A 25,108-nucleotide genomic window follows, 5' to 3' on the forward strand; every position below is an offset into this window, starting at 1 on the left:
GTCAGCGAGACGCTTTAAACAAAAGAACTTTAATCCAAATCAAACAGTCGGATTGTAACTTATTTCTTCATAGAGAAAATAAAAGTTCACCTTTGATCCAGCGAAACTGAATCAGTGCAGCTTGTCAACAAACCAGGTAACGTATCATATAAACGACTGCAAAAACAAGATTTCCTTTCCCAGGAGTCGTCTGATTCATGTTATTTACGCCGATTCAAAAACATTTTTAACGTAAAAACAACCGAACAATTTATCATAAACTGAGAAACTTATTTTATTGGTTGTTTGACTTATTTTGTCGAATCTCAAATCTTCTTATGAATTAATCCTGATGGTCCTGACGTCCCCTCCACCTGGTCCTCACCTGGTCCTCACATCACCTGCACCTGGTCCTCACATCACCTCCACCTGGTCCTCACATCGCCTCCACCTGGTCCTGGCGTCCCCTCCACCTGGTCCTCACATCGCCTCCACCTGGTCCTCACATCACCTGCACCTGGTCCTCACATCGCCTCCACCTGGTCCTCACATCACCTGCACCTGGTCCTCACATCGCCTCCACCTGGTCCTCACATCGCCTCCACCTGGTCCTCACATCACCTCCACCTACAGGTCCTCACATCGCCTCCACCTGGTCCTGACGTCCCCTCCACCTGGTCCTCACATCGCCTCCACCTGGTCCTCACATCACCTCCACCTACAGGTCCTCACATCGCCTCCACCTGGTCCTGACGTCCCCTCCACCTGGTCCTCACATCGCCTCCACCTGGTCCTCACATCGCCTCCACCTGGTCCTCACATCGCCTCCACCTGGTCCTCACATCGCCTCCACCCAGAGGTCATGTCTGACAGCAGCTTGTCCTTCCAGCTGTTCAAGAAGCACCAGGTGGTGCTGCTGCTCCGCGTGGTGGTGCTGCTGAAAGAGGTGGTGCTGCAAGAGGCGGTGCTGCTCAAACGTCCTCCGGTGGTTCCGGTGGTGCCCCCGGCGCCCCCTGGCTGCAGGGCTGCAGGGAGCGCAGGACGTCCTGCAGCGTCCACTGCTGCTCCTGCAGGGCGTGGTGCTGCAGCGTGAACTGACCCTGCTGGGTCCGGACCAGCTGCTTGACGTGGGCGCAGGACGACACAGCTGCACACACACACACACACACACACACACACACACACACACACAGGTCATACCGCCGGCCACCACCGGGGGTCACTGCAGGACGCAGCAGGGGAACGTGTGGAAACGTCACATGGTGAAACATGGTTTCCTCAAGTTTCCCTCCTCGCTGAGCTCCACATGACCTCATGATGACGTCATCATCACGAGGTCATGTGGAGCTGATGATGTCATCGCCACGCCCAGGAAGGAGCCTCTTGTTACGTTCAGGTTATGGAGGCGAATGTCCAACAATCAATTTGACATGTTTTGACAGAAATACTTCTAGATTTTCAGATTAAAACTGCGTCTTTGACTCGTCAATAAAAATTAATAATCGGTCGTCCAAACTTTTTATTTTCTTCTCCAAAGCTGCTGATTCTGGGATTTTATTCAAATAAAAACATAAATCAAGTTCTGGAATCTGACCTTTTCCCAGGTCGTCCACCAAAGTCCTGACGTAGAACCCTCCTCCACACTCGATGTCTGTGGAGACAGCATGACGTAGTAAAGAGGTGGAGAGACAGCATGACGAAGTAAAGAGGTGGAGAGACAGCATGACGTAGCAAAGAGGTGGAGAGACATCATGACGTAGTAAAGAGGTGGAGAGACAGCATGACGTAGCAAAGAGGTGGAGAGACATCATGACGTAGTAAAGAGGTGGAGAGACAGCATGACGTAGCAAAGAGGTGGAGAGACATCATGACGTAGTAAAGAGGTGGAGAGACAGCATGATGTAGTAAAGAGGTGGAGAAACAGCATGACGAAGTAAAGAGGTGGAGAGACAGCATGACGTAGCAAAGAGGTGGAGACATCATGACGTAGTAACGAGGTGGAGAGACATCATGACGTAGTAAAGAGGTGGAGAAACAGCTTGACGAAGTAAAGAGGTGGAGAGACAGCATGACGTAGCAAAGAGGTGGAGAGACAGCATGACGTAGTAAAGAGGTGGAGTCATGCAGTGGGTGGAGTCGTGCAGTGGAGGTGGAGTCATGCAGTGGGTGGAGTCGTGCAGTGGAGGTGGAGTTGTGCAGTGGGTGGAGTCATGCAGAGGGTGGAGTCGTGCAGTGGGTGGAGTCGTGCAGTGGGTGGAGTCGTGCAGAGGGTGGAGTCGTGCAGTAGAGGTGGAGTCGTGCAGTGGAGGTGGAGTCGTGCAGTGGGTGGAGTCGTGCAGAGGGTGGAGTCGTGCAGAGGGTGGAGTCGTGCAGTAGAGGTGGAGTCGTGCAGTGGAGGTGGAGTCGTGCAGTGGGTGGAGTCGTGCAGAGGGTGGAGTCGTGCAGAGGGTGGAGTCGTGCAGTAGAGGTGGAGTCGTGCAGTGGGTGGAGTCGTGCAGTGGGTGGAGTCGTGCAGAGGGTGGAGTCATGCAGAGGGTGGAGTTCTGACCCAGAGTGAAGAGTGGAGGCTTGAACTCCGTCAGTCTCAGTCGGGACACGGTGACCCGCCGGGCCGGTTTGGGCTCCACCTGGTGGCCTTTCTTTAATAACACTGAGAGACGCTGACCGTCCTGCTTCAGGGCGGAGTAGCTACACACACACACACACACACACACACACACACACACACACACACACACACACACACACACACACACACACACACACACACACACACACACACACACACACACACACACACACACACACACACACAACTAAGATACAAGAACTAAATAACAGCAAAGCCACTTTGAATCTTGAACCAGTACCTGAACTAGTACCTGAACTAGTACTGAACCAGTACCTGAACTAGTATCTGAACTAGTACTGAACTAGTACCTGAACTAGTACTGAACTAGTACTGAACTAGTACCTGAACTAGTACTGAACCAGTACCTGAACCAGAACCTGAACCAGCACCTGAACCAGTACCTGAACTAGTACTGAACTAGTACCTGAACTAGTACTGAACCAGTACCTGAACTAGTATCTGAACTAGTACTGAACTAGTACCTGAACTAGTACTGAACTAGTACTGAACTAGTACCTGAACTAGTACTGAACCAGTACCTGAACCAGAACCTGAACCAGCACCTGAACCAGTACCTGAACTAGTACCTGAACCAGTACCTGAACCAGTACCTGAATCAGCACCTGAACCAGCACCAGAACCAGGACCAGGACCAGAACCGGCCCTGGGTTCAGAGGGTCTGACTCACAGAGGAGGAACCTGCATGATGTCTCCAGTGAAAGTCTTCAGCTTGTCCTCCAGGTCCAGACTGGTGACGTGTTCTGTGGGGACAGAACCAGAACCAGAACCAGAACCACTAGAACCTCAACCAGAACTAGACCCACCAGAACCAGACCCAGACCCGGGCCCAGGGTCTTACCGTAGTCTCTCTCCAGGACGACCTTGCCGGTGGCGTCCAGAGTGTCGGTGGCTTTCCCCAGTTCCCCCACGGCCTCGTAGACCTGGGACACAAAACCACATGGCTGCTCACGGTCCAGGACTACACGGTCCAGGACGTGCCGGTCCAGGACTCCAGAGAGCTGCAGATCCAGGATGAACTGACCTTTGACCCCGTTAACATCCGACTCAGCATTTTAGTTCCATTCCCAATGCCGACAACTGGAGAGACAACGAGACAGTCACTGTGGGGGACATTGGTGGACGGTGGGGGACACCAGAGGACTGTGGGGGACACTAAAGGACGGCGGGGGACACTAAAGGACGGCGAGGGACACTAAAAGACGGTGGGGGACACTAAAAGACGGTGGGGAACACTAAAAGACGGTGGGGGACAATGGAGGACAGTGAGGGACACTAGAGGACGGTGAGGGACACTAGAGGACATGGGGACACTAGAGGACATGGGGACACTAGAAGACATGGGGGACACTAGAGAACGGTGAGGGACACTAGAGGACATGGTGGATACTAAAGGACGGCAGGGGACACTAAAAGACGTGGGGGACACTAGAGGACACTGGAGGACAGTGAGGGACACTAGAGGACATGGTGGACACTAAAGGACGGCAGGGGACACTAAAAGACGGTGGGGGACACTAGAGGACACTGGAGGACAGTGAGGGACACTAGAGGACTTGGGGACACGAGAGGACGGTGGGGGACACTAGAGCACTGTGGAGGACACTAGGGGACATGGGGGACACTAGAGGACTTGGGGACACTAGAGGACAGTGGGGGACACTAGAGGATGTGAGGGACACTAGATAACTTGGGGGACACTAGAGGACATGGGGGGCACTAGAGGATGTGAGGGACACTAGAGGACATGGGGGACACTAGAGGACATGGGGGACACTAGAGGACAGTGGGGGACGCTAGAGGACATGGGGGACACTAGAGTGGTTCTGACCCAACACGCCACTGGCAGCACTGTCCAGAGCCCTCCATGTCCCATCTTCAGGCTCTGCTTCTTCCTCTTCCTCGGGTTCGGGTTCTGGACCCCCGCCTCTGAAAGACACGACACACCCAGTCAAGTCCAGGTCCAGGTCCAGGTCTAGGTCTAGGTCCCAGTCCCAGTCTCAGTCTCAGTCCCAGGTCAAGGTTTCATGTCCAGGTCTCGTGCCCCAGCTAGTCCCAGTCCCAGGTCTAGGTCTCAGTCCCAGTCCAGGTCCCGTGCCCCGGGTCCTGCCGGTACCTTTGAGCAAAGCTTCCTTGAGCGCGTTCAGAACGTCAGCAGAAGTCGGTCCTTGTTTCTTGTAAACGGCGAAGATTCCGTGAAGCGACTGAAGCCTGGAGAGAGAACTGCTGCCCGGGGGAGCCATGCTGCTGCTGCCGCTGCTCTTCCTCTGCTGCAGCCCCACAATGCTGCCGCAGCGCCACGGCGACACCTGCTGGTCACTGCTGCCATCTACAGGTCACTGCTGCCACCTGCTGGCCACTACAGGTCACTGCTGCCACCTGCTGGCCACTACAGGTCACTGCTGCCATCTACAGGTCACTGCTGCCACCTGCTGGCCACTACAGGTCACTGCTGCCATCTACAGGTCACTGCTGCCACCTGCTGGCCCCCCGGGGAACAACACTCCTCAACCTTCTGCTTCATGACATAAATAGTTTCTGCTACAGAACAGAACTCACACCTTTTGTCAACTTGTCCACGGATGAAGTTCTGAATATGAACATTTATATTATTACTACATTAATATGAACATTTATAACTCGAACAGTTAAAAAAAAAAAGGCAAGAATGTTCAAACATCTAAAAGAACAGGAAAGTTTAAACTTTGGAAATGTCTATTTATAGACGTATTTATGTCTTATTTATACTGCGTATATCAGGGAACGCACAATACAGGTGCATAGAAAAAACCCTACTCATTTGTGTGTGTATATATATATATATATACTGTATATATAAATATAAATATAAATAAATGTATAAATAAATATATATATATATATAAATAAATAGTGTGTAAATAAATAATATATATATAAATAAATTGTGTATATATACATATATATAAATAAATATTATATATATAAATAATATAATTTATTTATATATACAATTTATATATATATATACACACACACAATTTATATATATATTTAAATTAGATGTAGTTCTACCTCCTTATTTGGAATGATTCCTGATTATCTCCCTCAGAGACTGGAGAATCTCTGCACTGCATGCAAAATACATACAAACAAACAAACAAATAAATAAACAAATGAGTCAACAAATGCACACAGCTGAACACCTCAGCTTCTCGGCCAACTTCACCTGTGAAGGTAAACACGTGCTGTTCGCGCGTGTTTTGCTGTCATTTGGTCAAAAGGCTATTTCAGTGACGTCACAGATGTCCGGAGACGAGAGTGCATCGTTTTAATGACGGATTTACACGACGGCGAGCCAAATGTAAACTGAGATGGACAAAACAATCAAATGCTCCACAGGGTTTTACTACTATACAACAATAATAATAATAATGAGGATGATCATTGCAATAATAGATGGATTGTAAGTATTTGCTTCTGTTTCCATGGCGACTGCAGCAGGAGGTGAACGGCGCCGTCAGAACGTCCCGGCCCGGAGGAGAGCGTCGCCATGGTTTCCACGTATCGGGAAGGACCGCCCGCCGCCGCCGCCGCCGCCGCCACCGCCGCCGCTCCGGGTTCCGGACGGACTTTGTCCTCCGACCTCTCCGCCGGGACGACGTCCGCTGCAGTTCCGTCCCCAGGTTTGTCTCAAGAAACCAGAAGAGCGACGAATCGACGTGAGGAAATAAATGTCCCCCGTGTAAAGACGACGTGCCGGACGTCCCACTGTCCCGCCATCGCGTCCATCCTCACGGCTTCCACGCCAGACTCTGACGGTCGGAGGTGACCTCAGATTATGACTCCAGACAATAATTTACAGTGTGTCGTGACTTAAAAAAAAAAAAAAAACAACAAAAAAAAACCTCAGCGTGACGTGTGAACCGGTCTTGGGGCGTCTACATGGCGTACTTCTGGGTCCATTCTTTCGCTAGTTTGTTGTATCTGTGAAGACAAAGCAGAGGGTTTGAGCGCCACGCGGTCCGGCTAGCGGGGCGAGGCGTGCGGCTAGCGGGACGAGGCGTGCGGCTAGCGGGACGAGGTGTGCGGCTAGCGGGACGAGGCGTGCGGCTAGCGGGACGAGGTGTGCGGCTAGCGGGACAAGGCGTGCGGCTAGCGGGACGAGGCATCCGGCGGCGGCGGCGGCGGCGGCGGCGGCGGCGGCTCACTTGTCTTTGTCGTTCTTGTAGATGTGAGCTATGTCGGGCACCAGGGGGTCGTCTGGGTTCGGGTCGCAAAGCAACGAGCATATGGACAACAAGACTGGAAGAGACGGACAGGAAGTCAGGGGGAGAGACGGCCGGGGGGGGGGGTTTGTTCTGACGGGTCACGGGTTACCGTGGTTACCGTGGGTGGAGTACGCCTCACCTTTAGACACTGTGAGAGCAGGCGACCACTGCGAGCGCAGGATGTCCAGACAGATGCTGCCGTTGCTGTTGATGTTGGGGTGATAGATCTTGGTGGTGAAGGCCACCTGGAGGAAACGACGACTCAGCGTCAAACAACCACCACAAACACCCCCACGTCCGAGAAGTACATCTGTACTATTAGTACTTGGCATAATGGGAATGAACATTTTGCAAGGTACCGTTGATTCACGTATGCTTGTGTTGGACGCTGCTCAACGACTGCAAGGCTACGAGTCGTCGTACCTTTGCGCTGCTCCGAGACGTCTTCAAGGTCTCAGAGGAACATCTAATCTTATAGCATTCCTTCCTTCAGCTCACATAGAAATGTACTTCCACGGCCTGAGAACCAGTGTTAAGCTGCTTTGTTGTATCGTGGAATGAGGAAGTAACCTCGTACTTCAACGTTGGGAATAAAATCGGGCGGAGGAGGGAAGAACTGGGCAGACGGATGAACGAGCCGTGAGGCGACTTCACTCTGTGCCCTTGAGCAAGAAATGTTGATTGTTGTGACTATTATTGCTCTCGATACTGGGGTTTGTCTCTTTTCTCTCAGTCTTCCAGGTTTTTCACCGAACACCCGGTCCCCCCCCGTCCCCCCGTCCCCCCCCCCCCCCCCCCGTCTTACCTTTGGTGGTTTGAAGGGGTAGTCGGTGGGGAAGTGGATTGTGAGGAAGAAGACGCCTCCTTGGTACGGACTGTCTCCCTGGAAGAAGACGGGGATGAGAAGGACGGAAGACACAGCGTCTGGTCCAAACCCACAGCAGAACCGAGGGTTTGGTCCAAACCCACAGCAGAACCGAGGGTTCAGTCCAGAACCGAGGGTTTGGTCCAAACCCACAGCACAACCGAGGGTTCAGTCCAGAACCGAGGGTTTGGTCCAAACCCACAGCAGAACAGAGGGTTTGGTCCAGAACCGAGGGTTTGGTCCAAACCCACAGCACAACCGAGGGTTCAGTCCAGAACCGAGGGTTTGGTCCAGAACCGAGGGTTTGGTCCAAACCCACAGCACAACCGAGGGTTCAGTCCAGAACCGAGGGTTTGGTCCAAACCCACAGCACAACCGAGGGTTCAGTCCAGAACCGAGGGTTTGGTCCAAACCCACAGCAGAACCGAGGGTTTGGTCCAGAACCGAGGGTCTGGTCCAAACCCACAGCAGAACCGAGGGTTTGGACCAGAACCGAGGGTTCTGGTCCAAACCCACAGCAGAACCAAGGGTTCAGTCCAGAACCGAGGGTCTGGTCCAAACCCACAGCAGAACCGAGGGTTTGGTCCAAACCCACAGCAGAACCGAGGGTTCAGTCCAGAACCGAGGGTTTGGTCCAAACCCACAGCACAACCGAGGGTTCAGTCCAGAACCGAGGGTTTGGTCCAAACCCACAGCACAACCGAGGGTTCGGTCCAGAACCGAGGGTTTGGTCCAAACCCACAGCAGAACAGAGGGTTTGGTCCAGAACCGAGGGTTTGGTCCAAACCCACAGCACAACCGAGGGTTCAGTCCAGAACCGAGGGTTTGGTCCAGAACCGAGGGTTTGGTCCAAACCCACAGCACAACCGAGGGTTCAGTCCAGAACCGAGGGTTTGGTCCAAACCCACAGCAGAACCGAGGGTTTGGTCCAGAACCGAGGGTCTGGTCCAAACCCACAGCAGAACCGAGGGTTTGGACCAGAACCGAGGGTTTGGTCCAAACCCACAGCAGAACCGAGGGTTTGGTCCAGACGGACACCAAACCACCCGGAAGTGAAACAAACCAGGCGTCTCCAACAACATCTGGAGCAGATTCAAACTATTCCGTGACACTTTGAAAACCCCTGGCGAGACCCAAGAGGACGGCGTTGCTCATTTCTACTGCGAACAAGACAATCAGATTTATGACGTCCGTCAAAGCGTTGAGCTGGACTCGTTTCACGAACACTTCAACAATGTACAGGAATCTTTCAGGGCCTGATTTCTACCTTGTGATCAAATCCTTGCTGTGTTTTGAACGGAATCTTGCAAACAGACATGCAGAGAGACTTTATGAAGTCCTTGAGCAGGTGGACATCAGACTGTCCACACTTAAGAGACAACAAATTCATTTCCAGCAGTGATTGTGAGGGAAAACCAGAGGACAGGAGGTCAAACATCACGGTGCAGGTTCACATATAATAATAAAGAAAAATGTAGAAACTCTCCAACAGGAAGGTTCTAACGAGGGGAGACACTCACCGGACCCATGATGGTGGCCTGCCAGTGGAACACTAGGGGGAGACAGAACCACAAGCTCAGTGTGTGTGTGTGTGTGTGTGTGTGTGTGTGTGTGTGTGTGTGTGTGTGTGTGTACGTACAGTCGTCTCCCACCGGTCCAGCCGAGCACTGGGCAGGAGGGTCTCTCTGCAGGTCCTGCAGCTCCTGGAACATACGGGGAGATAAAAGTCTTCGTTTACTGGTTTCTATGGCCGCGTCCAGTGGAACCAGTGGAACCAGTGGAACCAGTGAATCCAGTGGAACCAGTGGAACCAGAGCAAATTATTAACAACTTTGAGAGTGACGAAAAGAATCGGTATTGGCCTATCATCAAGGCTGCAGTATCGGTATCAGTATCGGCCGATCATCAAGGCTGCAGTATCGGTATCGGTATCAGCCGATCATCAAGGCTGCAGTATCGGTATCGGCCGATCATCAAGGATGCAGTATCGGTATCAGCCAATCATCAAGGCTGCAGTATCGGTATCGGGCGATCATCAAGTCTGCAGTATCGGTATCGGCCGATCATCAAGGCTGCAGTATCGGTATCGATAGCAGCCGATCATCAAGGCTGCAGTATCGGTATCGATAGCGGCCGATCATCAAGGCTGCAGTATCGGTATCGGCCGATCATCAAGGCTGCAGTATCGGTATCGGCCGATCATCAAGGCTGCAGTATCGGTATCGGCCGATCATCAAGGCTGCAGTATCGGTAGCGGCCGATCATCAAGGCTGCAGTATCGGTATTGGCCGATCATCAAGGCTGCAGTATTGGTATTGGCCGATCATCAAGGCTGCAGTATCGGTATCGGCCGATCATCAAGGCTGCAGTATCGGTATCGATAGCGGCCGATCATCAAGGCTGCAGTATCGGTATCGATAGCGGCCGATCATCAAGGCTGCAGTATCGGTATCTGTCGATCATCAAGGCTGCAGTATCGGTATCGATAGCGGCCGATCATCAAGGCTGCAGTATCGGTATTGGCCGATCATCAAGGCTGCAGTATCGGTATCAATAGCGGCCGATCATCAAGGCTGCAGTATCGGTATTGGCCGATCATCAAGGCTGCAGTATCGGTATCGATAGCGGCCGATCATCAAGGCTGCAGTATCGGTATTGGCCGATCATCAAGGCTGCAGTATCGGTATCGATAGCGGCCGATCATCAAGGCTGCAGTATCGGTATCGAGAGCAGCCGATCATCAAGGCTGCAGTATCGGTATCGGCCGATCATCAGGGCTGCAGTATCGGTATCTCATGTGGAAAAAGTGGTATCAACTCATCTGTAATAAATCCCTGCAGACTCGGTAAACAACCACAGAATGACAGCAGCTCAGCTTGTTAGCCACATAGCTCTGAAGTTAGTTGCTGTCAGTCTGTCGGTTGTTCCCGGGCAGAGCCCCGCGGGGCCGGGTCCGGTTCCCTGGAGGCTCCCGCCCGTCAGGAGGGTCCGGTGGAGAGTTTGAAGCCGGTGTTCTGGAGGCTCGAGGGTCTGGCGGACAGTTTAAACTCAGCCTTAGCCTCCGCCGGGCCATTAGCCTCCTCCAGCTAGCTGCTCAAAACTTACCTTCTGTATTCTTTTCAGGGCCATCCTCGCTGCTCTTCTCTCCTCCGCTCGCTCGGACTCGTCTCCGCTCCGCGTCTCGCTCTTTTCTACCGGCGGCGGGAGTTTAAACACTGAACGATGTGTTTGTGTTTTTATAAAACGTCTTTTGTTTCCGTTATCATCTGTTTACGGTCGCTCCCCCGGGTGCATTGTGGGAAACGTAGTCCCGAAGCCGTAGTCCTGGAACCCTCTGGCTGTGTTTCTGCTCGACAGACGCCAGGGGGCGCCAGAGTCGAAATATTAACCGCAAATATACACATACGGTCAAATAAATCAAAACACATTAACCACAAATAGAGATTAACCAAAACGTCCAGATGAAACAGGAAGTGGACAGACCCTGAAGAGACTCTGGTTCAGGAAGTCACCAGACCCTGAAGAGACTCTGGTCCACATGAAACAGGAAGTGAACAGACCCTGAAGAGACTCTGGTCTAGATGAAACAGGAAGTCACCAGACCCTGAAGAGACTCTGGTCCACATGAAACAGGAAGTCAACAGACCCTGAAGAGACTCTGGTCTAGATGAAACAGGAAGTCACCAGACCCTGAAGAGACTCTGGTCCACATGAAACAGGAAGTCACCAGACCCTGAAGAGACTCTGGTCCACATGAAACAGGAAGTCAACAGACCCTGAAGAGACTGTGGTCTAGATCAAACAGGAAGTCACCAGACCCTGAAGAGACTCTGGTCCAGGAAGTGAACAGACCCTGAAGAGACTCTGGTCCAGATCAAACAGGAAGTGAACAGACCCTGAAGAGACTCTGGTCTAGATCAAACAGGAAGTGGACAGACCCTTAAGAGACTCTGGTCCAGATGAAACAGGAAGTGGACCAACCCTGAAGAGACTCTGGTCCAGGAAGTGAACAGACCCTGAAGAGACTCTGTTCCAGATGAAACAGGGGGTGGACAGATCCTGAAGAGACTCTGGTCCAGATCAAACAGGAAGTCAACAGACCCTGAAGAGACTCTGGTCTAGATCAAGCAGGAAGTCAACAGACCCTGAAGAGACTCTGGTCTAGATGAAACAGGAAGTGAACAGACCCTGAAGAGACTCTGGTCCAGATCAAACAGGAAGTGAACAGACCCTGAAGAGACTCTGGTCTAGATGAAACAGGAAGTGGACAGACCCTGAAGAAACTCTGGTCCAGGAAGCGAACAGACCCTGAAGAGACTCTGGTCCAGATCAAACAGGAAGTGGACAGACCCTGAAGAGACTCTGGTCCAGGAAGTGGACAGACCCTGAAGAGACTCTGGTCCAGGAAGGGGACAGACCCTGAAGAGACTCTGGTCCCGATGAAACAGGAAGTGACCAGACCAAGTGCAGTGGAAACAGTGAAGCCCAGAACAACTCCCCAGTCAAAGCGTCTGTCGTCCCGCCGTCCTGACAGCAGAACTTTGGGTGGAGCAGTTGGACGGGACCGGTGGAGAGAGACAGTCACTTTGAACTTCAGGCTCTGCTGGTTCTGGTCCGCTTTGACCCACGTGAGCGGCGGGACACATGTGTTTGGTATTTGACGAGGCGCAGAATGTCTCAGGCTGAGTTTCCCTTGGTTCCACTACAGAGTCTCTCCAGTAGAGTCTCCTCCAATGAACCTCCTTCCTGTTTTGCTGCTTTGAGGTTGAAGAAGTTTTATTTTTCCAGAGCCTCTCGAGCAGCCGTTGTGACAAAGACTGTGAAAACGGGTGATCCTCTTCTACTGAGGCAAATTGAGTCTGAGTGAAAAACAAGCTGCTTGGGAAACGTCTGAACGGGGTTCCTATCGGTGGGAAGGAGTCGTTCCCTCAGGACATGAATGTGGCCGGACCTGCTGGGCGACATGCCGCCGCTCCCTTCCTGTTTCTGCGTCGGGAACACCGGCGATGGTATCTGCTCGTCATTTCACCACTTCTCCGTCCCCGGGCCGTCCAGGGGACACGAACTCAGTTACACATCGTGAAACCACGACGTCTCCACGGAGACGAGCGGAGCGGGTGACGCAACCGCAAGCCTGGCGCCGTCAGTAACCCATTAACCAGGGCGACTTAATGAGCAACTGTGTTTCAACAAACGTCTCCTTCCACTCAGTGTCACTGCAGTGTGTGTGTGTGTGTGTGTGTGTGTGTGTGTGTGTGTGTGTGTGTGTGTGAACCCACCGATGGAGGAACATTCGCTCCAAACAACCTGCGACTCAAACGTGGAACTGCCTGAAAGTTCCTTTAAAACGTTCAACTTGTTGAGGTTTTGTTAACATTTATTTAATTAAAACCTTTAAGTAATGATTTCAATAACTCGCACGGTTATATAATCAGAAGGTCGGACTGGAGGTCAGGTGAGTTTAATGTGTGACGGCGGCGTCCTGCTGTGACGGTGAACAGGAACAGGAAGAGGAAGAGTCCAGAGCTGGTTGCTGTTCAGCAGGACCAGAAAACGTCGTTCCGCCACAACGTGAAACAGATAAACGTCGCCAACATTCTGAAAACAACCTCATTTTCATGCCGAGCCGCTAGCTGGTGCTGTTGTTAGCCGTCATTATGGTGACTGTCAAAATAAAACCACCGAGTTGGATTGTTATAACAGTGACTGTCAAAATAAAACCATCGAGTTGGATTGTTATAACAGTGACTGTCAAAATAAAACCATCGAGTTGGATTGTTATAACAGTGACTGTCAAAATAAAACCATCGAGTTGGATTGTTATAACAGTGACTGTCAAAATAAAACCATCGAGTTGGATTGTTATAACAGTGACTGTCAAAATAAAACCATCGAGTTGGATTGTTATAACAGTGACTGTCAAAATAAAACCATCGAGTTGGATTGTTATAACAGTGACTGTCAAAATAAAGGTCCAGGAGAATATGGACTGGGAGTGATGACATCACAGAGGAAGCTTGGTTCTGATTGGCTCTACTGAGCATGTGCAGAACTACTAGTTACTACCAACATGGCGACCAGGACCTGGACCAGGACCAGGACCAGGACCAGGACCAGGACCAGGACCAGGACCAGGACCAGGACCAGAGGGTTAGGGTTCCAGAAAGAGTCGTTTTGCCGCGTTTCCATGGCGACGGTCTTTTTCAAAAAGCTCCACTTCGGCAGCCGTTCTCAAAAAGGTCGTGTTTTCAGTGACTCGGCGTGTTTTTGTGTGAAAGAGCCTCAGAAACACAACAAAAGTTTTTTTTTTCATTTTACTCGGTGAAATATTATTTATTTTACATTTTTTCTTAGAAAAAGGGACCTGAGGTTGTCGTTTCTTTCACGAAGCGTTGAGGAACTACTTTCTGGTTCGGCCCGGCGTTACTCAACAGGCCCGACACTCCACTTCTCACCATAAACACCACCCTTATCTGTTTACTCCTCCGCTCTGGGTGTTTATGGGACGTCCAGTCGTTTACGGCGATACCATCAATTTTCCAGCAGATACGACTAATTGTCACTGCCGGGGGGAGACGAGAACGATGTTCCAGAAATGTACACCGCGGGGACTCTGGTCACGTGACCTTTAGCTCCTCCCTCCGCTGGCGAACGGGCTTGAACCGGCCCTCTGTTGACCTCTGTGACCTTTCGGCCTGTTGACACCTGTTAACATGCATTTCTGGCGCTCTGATCACGTGTGGTGCTCTGTCGGGTAAACGATTCTTTTTAAAACGATTATTCCGGCGATTAGTTTATGGAATAGTGGACGACATTGCCTCGGCTCCGTTAGCTGACATTCACTGGCGAACTAACTTTAGTGATGCTCAGCTAGCAAACGTCTAATATTGTGTTTCGCTGGCAAACGACCGCAGCGCGATTGAGCTAACGCTAATCATGAAATGTCAACCGTAACGTTGAACAGATACGTCTAATATTACTACAATCTGCTCTCTACCGTAGCGAGCAGCGCTACGCTTTGGTGGCGCTTGTGGCGAGATAGCCGCAAGCTAGCCACAGTTACCATTCATGCCGGCATTACGTGCTATTTCTAGCTAACGGTAGCTACCACAACTGAGGTGCGCCGAGCTCAAGCTCACGTTGCACAATTGAAATAAAAATTTATTTAGCAAACGTTGGCGACAGTGACGTCGCGATTCGGGAGTTGAACCAGGAGTTGAACCAGGAGTTGAACCAGGAGTTGAACCTGGGAAGTAACTTTGGGTGTTGAACCAGGAGTTGAACCAGGGAACTAACTTTGGGTGTTGAACCAGGAGTTGAACCAGGAGTTGAACCAGGGAACTAACTTTGGGTGTTGAACCAGGAGTTGAACCAGGGAACTAACTTTGGGAGTTGAACCAGGGAACTAACTTTGGGTGTTGAACCAGGAGTTGAACCAGGGAAGTAACTTTGGGAGTTGAACCAGGAGTTGAACCAGGGAACTAACTTTGGGTGTTGAACCAGGAGTTGAACCAGGGAACTAACTTTGGGTGTTGAACCAGGAGTTGAACCAGGAGTTGAACCAGGGAAGTAACTTTGGGAGTTGAACCAGGAGTTGAACCAGGGAACTAACTTTGGGTGTTGAACCAGGAGTTGAACCAGGAGTTGAACCAGGGAAGTAACTTTGGGAGTTGAACCAGGGAACTAACTTTGGGTGTTGAACCAGGAGTTGAACCAGGAGTTGAACCAGGGAAGTAACTTTGGGAGTTGAACCAGGAGTTGAACCAGGGAACTAACTTTGGGAGTTGAACCAGGGAAGTAACTTTGGGAGTTGAACCAGGAGTTGAACCAGGGAACTAACTTTGGGAGTTGAACCAGGGAAGTAACTTTGGGAGTTGAACCAGGAGTTGAACCAGGGAACTAACTTTGGGTGTTGAACCAGGAGTTGAACCAGGGAACTAACTTTGGGTGTTGAACCAGGAGTTGAACCAGGGAACTAACTTTGGGAGTTGAACCAGGGAAGTAACTTTGGGAGTTGAACCAGGAGTTGAACCAGGGAACTAACTTTGGGTGTTGAACCAGGAGTTGAACCAGGGAACTAACTTTGGGTGTTGAACCAGGAGTTGAACCAGGGAACTAACTTTGGGAGTTGAACCAGGGAAGTAACTTTGGGAGTTGAACCAGGAGTTGAACCAGGGAACTAACTTTGGGAGTTGAACCAGGGAACTAACTTTGGGTGTTGAACCAGGAGTTGAACCAGGGAAGTAACTTTGGGAGTTGAACCAGGAGTTGAACCAGGGAACTAACTTTGGGTGTTGAACCAGGAGTTGAACCAGGGAACTAACTTTGGGTGTTGAACCAGGAGTTGAACCAGGGACCGGGGCCGTGACCGGGATTTGAACCCAGGATTCGCCTCTCGCGACTGGCCGGGACGAGCTTTTACAGTGAAGTCCTGCGCGGGGCGGAAGCCGCGTCACGTTGCGCGGCTGCGTGACGTAGCCGGAAGTGGGATGTGGCCAGGATGTATTTATGCTGCTGTGCTCGATATGAACGCCACTGAATCCGCGCTGCCGCTGGAGCGCCTCACCCCCGCACGCTGCACGGCTCCCCTCGGGCGTTCTCCCCGTCGCGGTGGTGGTGGTGGTGGTGGTTGTTGTCGGGGACGGAAGCCAGCGTCCGGGGCCCGGGCTGCCGCCCCTCCGGAGCGCTCCCCCCGCCGCCGGCCGCCCGCCGCCTCCGCCGGCCCGGGAGCCTGAAGTGCGGGTCGGAGGCTGCCGCTCTTACGTAACCGCGGCACCGATGCAGCTCCGCTCCGGGAGCCGGTGACTTCCCCCCCGGAGGAAGACGGTGACTCCCCCCCCCCCCCCCCCCCCCCGGAGGAAGGCTCTGACTCCCCCGCTTCACAGCAACTGTCCGCGGCTCCGCACCGACTGATGATGGAGTCGTCCCTGGCGCTGGGCCGGCTGGAGCTCAGCCCCGGCCCCGGCAACGGCCCCGGGCCCGTGCGGCTCCCCGGCCACGGCCCCCGGGCCCCGCCGGGCCCCCCGGCCCCCCTGGCCCCCCCGGCCCCGGCTCACCTGGACGGCTGCGTCCCGCTGTCGCACCAGGTGGCTGGACACAAGTACGGAGTGGACAAAGTGGGTGAGTGACACACACACACACACACACACACACACACACACACACACACACACACACACACACACACACACACACACACACACACACTTACTACATACCTGTAGTAAGTGTTTATTCCTTTTATAAGGTGATTTATTTGTACTGCTGGAGGTGAGCTTGCTGGGAAAAACGTCCTTCCAGATGTGTTCTGGCTGATGTTGAGCAGCTGCAGTGAAGAAGAAGAAGAAGAAGAAGAGGTCCTGGTGTTTCCTGGGATCCTCAGTCCGGCTCTTTACCTCCGCCTCTCTTCGCTCCTCAAACAAAGATCAAATCAGGACACGACGTGAGACGAGCGGCTGGATAAATGAAATCAGTTCAGATTCTCTCCTCCTCAATTATGAGCAGTTCATAATTCCAGCGACTCTCCTTCGGCTCCTCACGGGTCACAACTTATTCACACGCCCCACATAATCTTTCACCACTCTTCAGCTTTAACGAAGTCACGTGCAGTTCCTCCACTTCCTCACAAATCTCAGTTTATCAACCTGAAATAATCTGTGCTTCAGATTATCTGAGCGTCGACGCGCTTGAACAGATCAGACGTCTGTTGTATTTCTTCTGGTTGTTCTGCCGTCCCACGTCTTGATAAGAACGTCCCGCCGCCTCCCTGTGGGAGTAGATCACCAGGTTATTCCAGCATACAAGGCCACTTCATTTATACACTGGCGGAGCTTAACTTGGACAATAGAGGGGAGGAGAATGGAGAAGCAACACAAGTTAATCAGTTAATACAGAGACCAGCAGTTAATCGGTTAATCCAGAGGTGTGATGACCTGAATGTAAGAGAACCAGAGCCTCTCGTCAGGAAAATCAACGATAGGAAGTTGATTTATTACGTAACGTCGCTTCAGAACTTATGTTCCTACATACTTTTTACAGAGGAGTTTCCACCTTCTTCTCCACGTGAGCAACGACGAATAGAAATAGAAATGTTGACGTGTTCTCGTCTGGGAGGTTTTTGTTTTTCTTTAATGTGTATTTCAGTTTGCTGCCATTGTTGTGGACCCAGGACTTTCCTGGAGGCCCGACCGTGTTTGTACTGTTAATTCTTCTTTCCTACCGTGTTTGTACTGTTACTTCTTCTTTGTTGGTTTCTTCTCCGACACGTCATCGAACATACATTTGACAACGTGCTCACAAACTCCCCACGTTTGTCCCGTTCATCAGGTCCGGCAATACATTTAAGAAAATGTTTTAAAAAATCGTTGCCCAAATACGTGAAATCTACCGTCACCGTGTCTCACAGCAGGTCCGATTATTGAGAGTTCAGACGGAGACCGTGGGACATTTAAGACTTAAAGCCAGAGACTTGAAAGACTTTAAAGCCAGGGCGAAAACCACAGACCACGGTCCGTGGAGACTCCCCCACGAACCGTGAAGACTCCATGGGACGATACGCTAGTGGACCTGCTTTCGGGGCCTTTTTCAAGGTGCCCAGTTGCAGAAGAAATGGAATTTGTGTGTAGCTACTGGGTATCGGACCTGACTCTGGCATCGGGCCTGACTCTGGCATCGGGCCTGACTCTGGCATCGGACCTGACTCTGGCATCGGGCCTGACTCTGGTATCGGACTTGACTCTGGTATCGGGCCTGACTCTGGTATCTGATACGGCTCTGGTATTGGCCCTGACTCTGGTATCGGATACGGCTCTGGTATTGGCCCTGACTCTGGTATCGGACTTGACTCTGGTATCGGGCCTGACTCTGGTATCGGACTTGACTCTGGTATCGGGCCTGACTCTGGTATCGGATACGGCTATGGTATCGGACTTGACTCTGGTATCGGGCCTGACTCTGGTATCGGATACGGCTATGGTATCGGACTTGACTCTGGTATCGGCTCAGACTCTGGTATCGGTGTGTCTGTAGAAATGAGAGACCAGGCCCGTGGTGCTGAGGACGATGTTTGGCGGTGGTCTGGGCCCGGAGACCGACCGCGGTCCTGGTTCCTGAGCTGCGGAACACAAAGTGGACGCGCGGCGCCACCTTCCACCGACGTGTCACTCCAACACCACCCTCCTGTCGCGTCACGGTATCGGCCGCTGAGTCTCTACGACTTATCTACGGACTGTTTCTTCTTGTCTGGACGTGTGACTTTGATAAGTCGTGTGCAGATTATCCTGGAAATAACAAACCATTGTGTCGGCGACTTGGCGTTGGTGGGGGTGCGGCGCAATCCTGCCTCATGACACGAGCACGCCTGCTTTTATTACTAATCTAGCCATAGTGCAAACACATGCCGGCAGGTACGTTGGTTCTGTCAACAGTGAGGGGAGTGGAGGGGGAGGGGCCTCGGCACTGTGTACAACCCATAAAGATAAGCTGTGGAAGCCGGGACTGTAAACCTGCTGCAGTGTTTGCTGACTGATTCATTCTATATTCAGGAAAAAACGTTCTCAGCATCTACTTGTAGTATTTTTATTATTCTGCCACTAAATCACTTTATTTTCTTTGGCGTCGTGGAGCAAAGTCCTTCCTGCTTTCATCTGCCGGGAGCTTTTCTCTGCTTCCACGTCAGAATCTTCCTCAAAAAGATGCTTTTTCAGTAGATGGAAGTTTTCTGTTTTCACTTGGAAATGTTGAAGAGGTTTTCACCGGCAAACGTCAAATCCCCAGAGATCAAAGCGATTCGAGGAGGTGTGGAATCGTTCAGGTTCTACAGGAGAACGATTCCACGTCAGAATCTTCCTCAAAAAGATGCATTTTCAGTTTAAACTTGGTCGTTTAAAAAAAAAAAGGGACACGATGGAAGTTTTCTGTTTTCACTTGGAAATGTTGAAGAGGTTTTCACCGGCAAACGTCAAATCCCCAGAGATCAAAGCGATGCGAGGAGGTGTGGAATCGTTCAGGTTCTACAGAAGAACGATTCCACGTCAGAATCTTCCTCAAAAAGATGCATTTTCAGTTTAAACTTGGTCGTTTTTAAAAAAAAGGGACACGATGGAAGTTTTCTGTTTTCACTTGGAAATGTTGAAGAGGTTTTCACCGGCAAACGTCAAATCCCCAGAGATCAAAGCGATTCGAGGAGGTGTGGAATCGTTCAGGTTCTACAGGAGAACGATTCCACGTCAGAATCTTCCTCAAAAAGATGCATTTTCAGTTTAAACTTGGTCGTTTTAGAAAAAGGGACACGATGGAAGTTTTCTGTTTTCACTTGGAAATGTTGAAGAGGTTTTCACCGGCAAACGTCAAATCCCCCAGAGATCAAAGCGATTCGAGGAGGTGTGGAATCGTTCAGGTTCTACAGGAGAACGATATCAGACGAGAAGGCTGTCATGTTTTTATTGTTGTTGTTCTTACTATATTCATATATGCTTGGTGGGGGGCGGGGCTTGGCGAGCAGGTCCTCAAACGTGTGTCGTCACGGCGACGGCTGGCGGCAGCGCGGCTCCGCCGTGGCGTGCGGTGAAAGGAGGCAGGCCGGCTGTAGTCCCCGCTCTGCATTGTTGAAAGTTCACCGCAGGTTTTTTCCCTGGCGGTGCAGGTTGCCATGGCGACGTGCTCCGGTTACCGGCGGGGGCCGCCTTTGTCTCCCCGGCCTCCGCGTGGCCTCTCGTCTCTTTTAGAAGGACGCCGTTCGACATTCAGTGAAAAAAGCAAAACGTCTCTCCGGGTTCCGGTCACATTTCAACTCTTTTCAAAAACTTCCTCGGCTGAAAACGTGGTCAAACTTTTTTAATCGACCTGTTGAGGAAATGATTTGTCTGTTAAAACCAGAAGTGACATGAAAGTGATGAATGATCGTTTCTCTTCTCTGCAGCTTGAAACTTTCAGACTGATTGTAGATCAGATCAGTGATTTAAACCTATAAAGTGAAATGAATTAGAATATACTGACACACACACACACACACACACACAGGTGATCAGCTCAGGTAGAATCCAGTCTGAACACTGTGACATCATCGCGCGGTGGCGGAGGACATGTTTGGTCGGCGTCCACATTCCTCAGCAGCGTCATTAAACGCCGTCGGCGTTGTGAATAAACGTCTTCTTCAACGTTTGCGCTTTTTGTTTTCCCGCTCATTGTTTCCGTGGCGTGTCAGTCGCGTTGAGGAGCAACCCGGACTGTTTCACTGAACTCCTGTTGACTGGAGGACGAGGACATGAAGGCCTGAACGAGTCGACCTTCATCACGTGACTGGAGTTGGTAGACGAGCAGAAGTGGAGCGGCTGTTTGTCACTGAGCTAACATGCTAACACGTTCATACACGTCAACACGTGCAAACATTCATACACGCTAACATGTTAACACATTCATGCATGTTAACACGCTAACATGTTAACACGTTCATACACGTTAACAAGCTAACATACCAACACGTGCATACATGCTAACACATTAACACGTTTATAGACGCCGTCATCAGTCACACAGGAAACTTCCTCTCTGCTTCTTTATCTTATGTTTGTTCAAGTCTCTTATCTGGAGGACATATTTCATCTAGTTCCTCTTTCACTTCCTGTCTGTCAGCGCCGCCTCTTCACCTCCTCCACCTCCACCTCTTCTCCTCCACCTCCTCCTCTTCATTCTGTGTTGTGTGTGTTGCAGGTATCCTGCAGCATCCAGACGGAACAGTCCTGAAGCAGCTGCAGCCTCCACCGAGAGGCCCGAGAGAGAGGGACTTCTACAGCACGGTAACACACACACACACACACACACACACACACACACACACACACACACACACACACACACACACACACACTTCCTGCATTCCAATAACTAATCAAAACTGTTTCATGGATTGTCAATTAATTCCTACCTGGTGACAAACCTAAGAAGTGTGTGTGTGTGTGTGTGTGTGTGTGTGTGTGTGTGTGTGTGTGTGTGTGTGTGTGTGTGTGTGTGTGTGTGTGTGTGTGTGTGTGTGTTCTAGGTGTACGCAGACGACTGCAGTGACCCCCGTCTCCTGGACCTGCAGAACCATCTGCCCAAATACTACGGAACCTGGTCGTCTCCGGACAGCCCCAACGGTGAGAGGACCCTAACAGTGAGGGGACTGTAGTACTCGAGTACTGCTGTGGTACTCGAGTACTGCTGTAGTTTCATGGTGAATGGGTTGAAGCCGATCCCAGCTGACTGTGGGAAGGTTCACCTGGACCGGTGAGGACTGACGGGTATCGACTGGTACCGGTACCGGTACCGGTACTGACTCGGTGATGAGCAGGACTGACTGGTACTGACTGGTACTTGCTGGTGCCGAGTAATCCTGACGCTGGGCTTGCCTCCAGAGCTGTACCTGAAGCTGGAGGACGTGACGCGGCGCTTCGTGAAGCCTTGCATCATGGACGTGAAGTTGGGCCGCCGCAGCTACGACCCGTTCGCCTCCCAGGAGAAGAGGGAGCAGCAGATCCGCAAATACCCACAGATGGAGGAGATCGGCTTCCTGGTGCTCGGCATGAGGGTGAGACGAGACCGAGCACCGCCTTCCACACCAAATACCCTTCAAATACCTGCTTCAGATACTTCAGATACTTAGATACTTGGCACATGAGGGTAAATGTGTTTGAACTTCCCTCAAGAGTTCAAGGTTTTCCACCAGGGACTGACCAAGTACTTCTTCACCACACGGTATTCCTTCCAGTTCTTCATTTTGTAGCCTGCAGGTTCGATTCCCCCCCCTCCCCTGTGCGCCTGCTGAAGTGTCCTTGAGCAAGACTCTGGACCTCAAACCGCTCCCAGTGTGAACCGGTTCAGAGTTTCAGTCAGCAGGTCAAGGGGCAGAAACTGCAGCTGGTTCCTGTGTGGTGAGGCGGGTGAGGTGTATTTGCGGCGGTGGGCCACCAGGGGGAGCCAGGAGAACACGTCCACCTCCAATGTACTCATCTGGAGCCAGAAAACGAGTATAAAGGAGCCACTTCGATAGTTTTTAACTATAAATATTACTTGAAATATACAGAGGTAATTAACCCGCCGTGTTTAAGGTGGACGGACGTATTGATGCTGCCGCGTTTAAGGTGGACCGGTGTATTGAAGCTGCCGCGTTTAAGGTGGACCGGTGTATTGAAGCTGCCGTGTTTAAGGTGGACGGAGGTGTTGGAGCTGCCGTGTTTAAGGTGGACGGAGGTGTTGGAGCTGCCGTGTTTAAGGTGGACGGAGGTGTTGAAGCTGCCGTGTTTAAGGTGGACCGGTGTATTGAAGCTGCCGTGTTTAAGGTGGACGGAGGTGTTGAAGCTGCCGTGTTTAAGGTGGACGGAGGTGTTGGAGCTGCCGTGTTTAAGGTGGACGGAGGTGTTGAAGCTGCCGTGTTTAAGGTGGACCGGTGTATTGATGCTGCCGTATTTAAGGTGGATGGAGGTATTGAAGCTGCCGTGTTTAAGGTGGACCGGTGTATTGATGCTGCTGTATTTAAGGTGGATGGAGGTATTGAAGCTGCCGCATTTAAGGTGGATGGAGGTATTGAAGCTGCCGTGTTTAAGGTGGACGGAGGTATTGAAGCTGCCGTGTTTAAGGTGGACGGAGGTATTGAAGCTGCCGTGTTTAAGGTGGACTGAGGTATTGAAGCTGCTGCGTTTAAGGTGGACTGAGGTATTGAAGCTGCTGCGTTTAAGGTGGACTGAGGTATTGAAGCTGCTGCGTTTAAGGTGGACTGAGGTATTGAAGCTGCTCCTGTCTCTGTGTTGCAGGTTTATAAGGTGGACAGCGACTCCTTCGACTCCTACGACCAGCACTATGGTCGTGGTCTGGTGAAGGACACGGTGAAAGACGGTACGTATGTCCCCCCCCCCCCCCCCCCCCGCCCCAATCCTTGTGTCCTGCCCCCCCCTCTAACCCTCCCCCCCCCCCCCCTCCCCCTCCAGGTCTGGCCCAGTTCTTCCACAACGGCGTGGGCCTGAGGAAGGACGCCGTGGCGTCCAGCATCCACAGGGTGGGCCGGATCCTGCAGTGGTTCCAGTCCCAGCAGCAGCTGGCCTTCTACGCCAGCTCGCTGCTGTTCGTGTACGAGGGCCTGCCCCGCCCCCCGTCCTCGTCCTCGTCCTCGTCCTCGCCGTCCCTGTCCTCGCTCCTCAGCAGCTCCTCCATCGGCTCCGGCGACGGCGGCAGGGCGCGGCGGGGGGCGTCCCAGGAGGCGGAGGTGGCGGAGTACAACAACAACAACATCATCCAGCCGGCCGGGCCCTGGGACTACGGCCCCCCCACCATCAACACCAACCACAGGAAGGGCTGCGCCGAGGGCCGTCGCCACGACAACGGGGGAGCCGCCGCCACGGAGGGGACGGCCGGCTCGGAAGAAGAAGAAGAAGAAGAGGAGGACAACTCGGCCTGGAAACGGACCGGAGAGCCGCGGCGGGCCCCCAACGGGAACGGGAACAAGCCCCGCCCGGAGGGCCGGGTGGAGGAGGAGGAGGAGGAGGAGGAGGAGGGGGGAGGGCGGGTGGAGGCGGAGCTTCAGGAGGAGCAGGTGAGGGGGAGAGCGGGCGGCGCGGCGGGGGACGCGGAGGTGGAGGTCCGGATGATCGACTTCGCTCACGTCTTCCCGAGCGAGAGCCACGACCACGGATACATCTACGGCCTGAAGCACCTGCTGGTGGTCCTGGAACACATCCTGTGTGACGCTGCCTAGAGCCCCGCCCCTCTCCGGGGTGCTGGCCACGCCCCCCTCCGGCATCTGACCCCGCCCCCCCGCCCTCACACACTCAAACTGACTCCACCTCTCGAGGAGGAGCGACCGGGGCGAGGCTGACAGAAAATAACGATCATCTCGTGTGTGTGTGTGTGTGTGTGTGTGTGTGTGTGTGTGTGTGTGTGTGTGTGTGTGTTACATGCACTAATCAGTCCATGAAGGCATTTTAACCCTGAACTCAGACGCACCGTCTTCATCCTCCTCCTCCTCTTCTTCACCTCCACCCTGACGGAGGTTTTTATTAAAACCAACGACTGGATGCAGAAACCAGTTTGTAGTTCTTCTTCAACAGTTTCAGTAAAAAAATCTCGTCAAATGTTGAAGATGTGGTGGAGGTGATGGAGGGTGGAGGTGAGGGTGGAGGACCAGGCTGAGGACGGAGGCGTCTCAGTGGGTGGTGTAAACCTGCTCCAGGTTTGTAACTCAGGTATTTCCAGGTGTCGGGGGTCAGTACTGGTCCTGCTTGTTCTGTGGGCATTGATCATCCTTCTGTCTTTGACCTTTGACCTTTTGACCTTTGGGCCTGGAGGGTCCAGCATGTGCTCTTTGCTGTTTGTTTCACTTCCTGTTTGTGTTCC

At 52.1% G+C, this 25,108-nt stretch overlaps 3 protein-coding genes across 4 annotated transcripts; 1 reads left to right on the forward strand and 2 right to left on the reverse strand.

Moving 5' to 3' along the window:
• Window positions 1-92: 92 nt before the first annotated feature.
• On the reverse strand, window positions 93-4,872 carry trub1 (TruB pseudouridine (psi) synthase family member 1; the record flags this gene model as incomplete). The annotated part of the gene is given in 9 exon segments (XM_080516947.1): window positions 93-1,126; window positions 1,574-1,630; window positions 2,528-2,667; window positions 3,300-3,372; window positions 3,471-3,552; window positions 3,654-3,709; window positions 4,461-4,490; window positions 4,493-4,558; window positions 4,746-4,872. Coding segments are annotated over 9 exon segments (807 nt in total). The 3' UTR covers window positions 93-950.
• Window positions 4,873-5,942: 1,070 nt separating this feature from the next.
• Window positions 5,943-11,014, reverse strand: LOC308145943 (ubiquitin-conjugating enzyme E2 D4-like). 2 transcript variants are annotated; one of them, XM_080517544.1, is made up of 8 exons: window positions 10,850-11,014; window positions 9,384-9,447; window positions 9,265-9,296; window positions 7,685-7,762; window positions 7,019-7,124; window positions 6,820-6,913; window positions 6,517-6,595; window positions 5,943-6,423 (listed from the first exon to the last, which is right to left on the reverse strand). In XM_080517544.1, the coding sequence occupies exons 1-7, from the start codon at window positions 10,871-10,873 to the stop codon at window positions 6,550-6,552; spliced, it is 444 nt and encodes a 147-aa protein (XP_080373670.1). In that variant the 5' UTR covers window positions 10,874-11,014; the 3' UTR covers window positions 5,943-6,423; window positions 6,517-6,549. The 2 variants fall into 2 exon arrangements, with proteins under 2 accessions (XP_080373670.1, XP_080373669.1); XM_080517543.1 differs by having other exon boundaries at window positions 5,943-6,595.
• Window positions 11,015-16,289: 5,275 nt separating this feature from the next.
• Window positions 16,290-25,108, forward strand: ipmkb (inositol polyphosphate multikinase b). Its single transcript, XM_080517437.1, has 6 exons — window positions 16,290-16,864; window positions 21,455-21,540; window positions 21,783-21,879; window positions 22,138-22,310; window positions 23,533-23,614; window positions 23,707-25,108. Exons 1-6 carry the CDS (start codon window positions 16,657-16,659, stop codon window positions 24,468-24,470), a joined length of 1,410 nt encoding a protein of 469 aa, XP_080373563.1. The 5' UTR covers window positions 16,290-16,656; the 3' UTR covers window positions 24,471-25,108.

This window comes from Blennius ocellaris (genome assembly GCF_963422515.1).
Source record: "Blennius ocellaris genome assembly, chromosome: 21".
NCBI lineage: Eukaryota > Metazoa > Chordata > Actinopteri > Blenniiformes > Blenniidae > Blennius > Blennius ocellaris.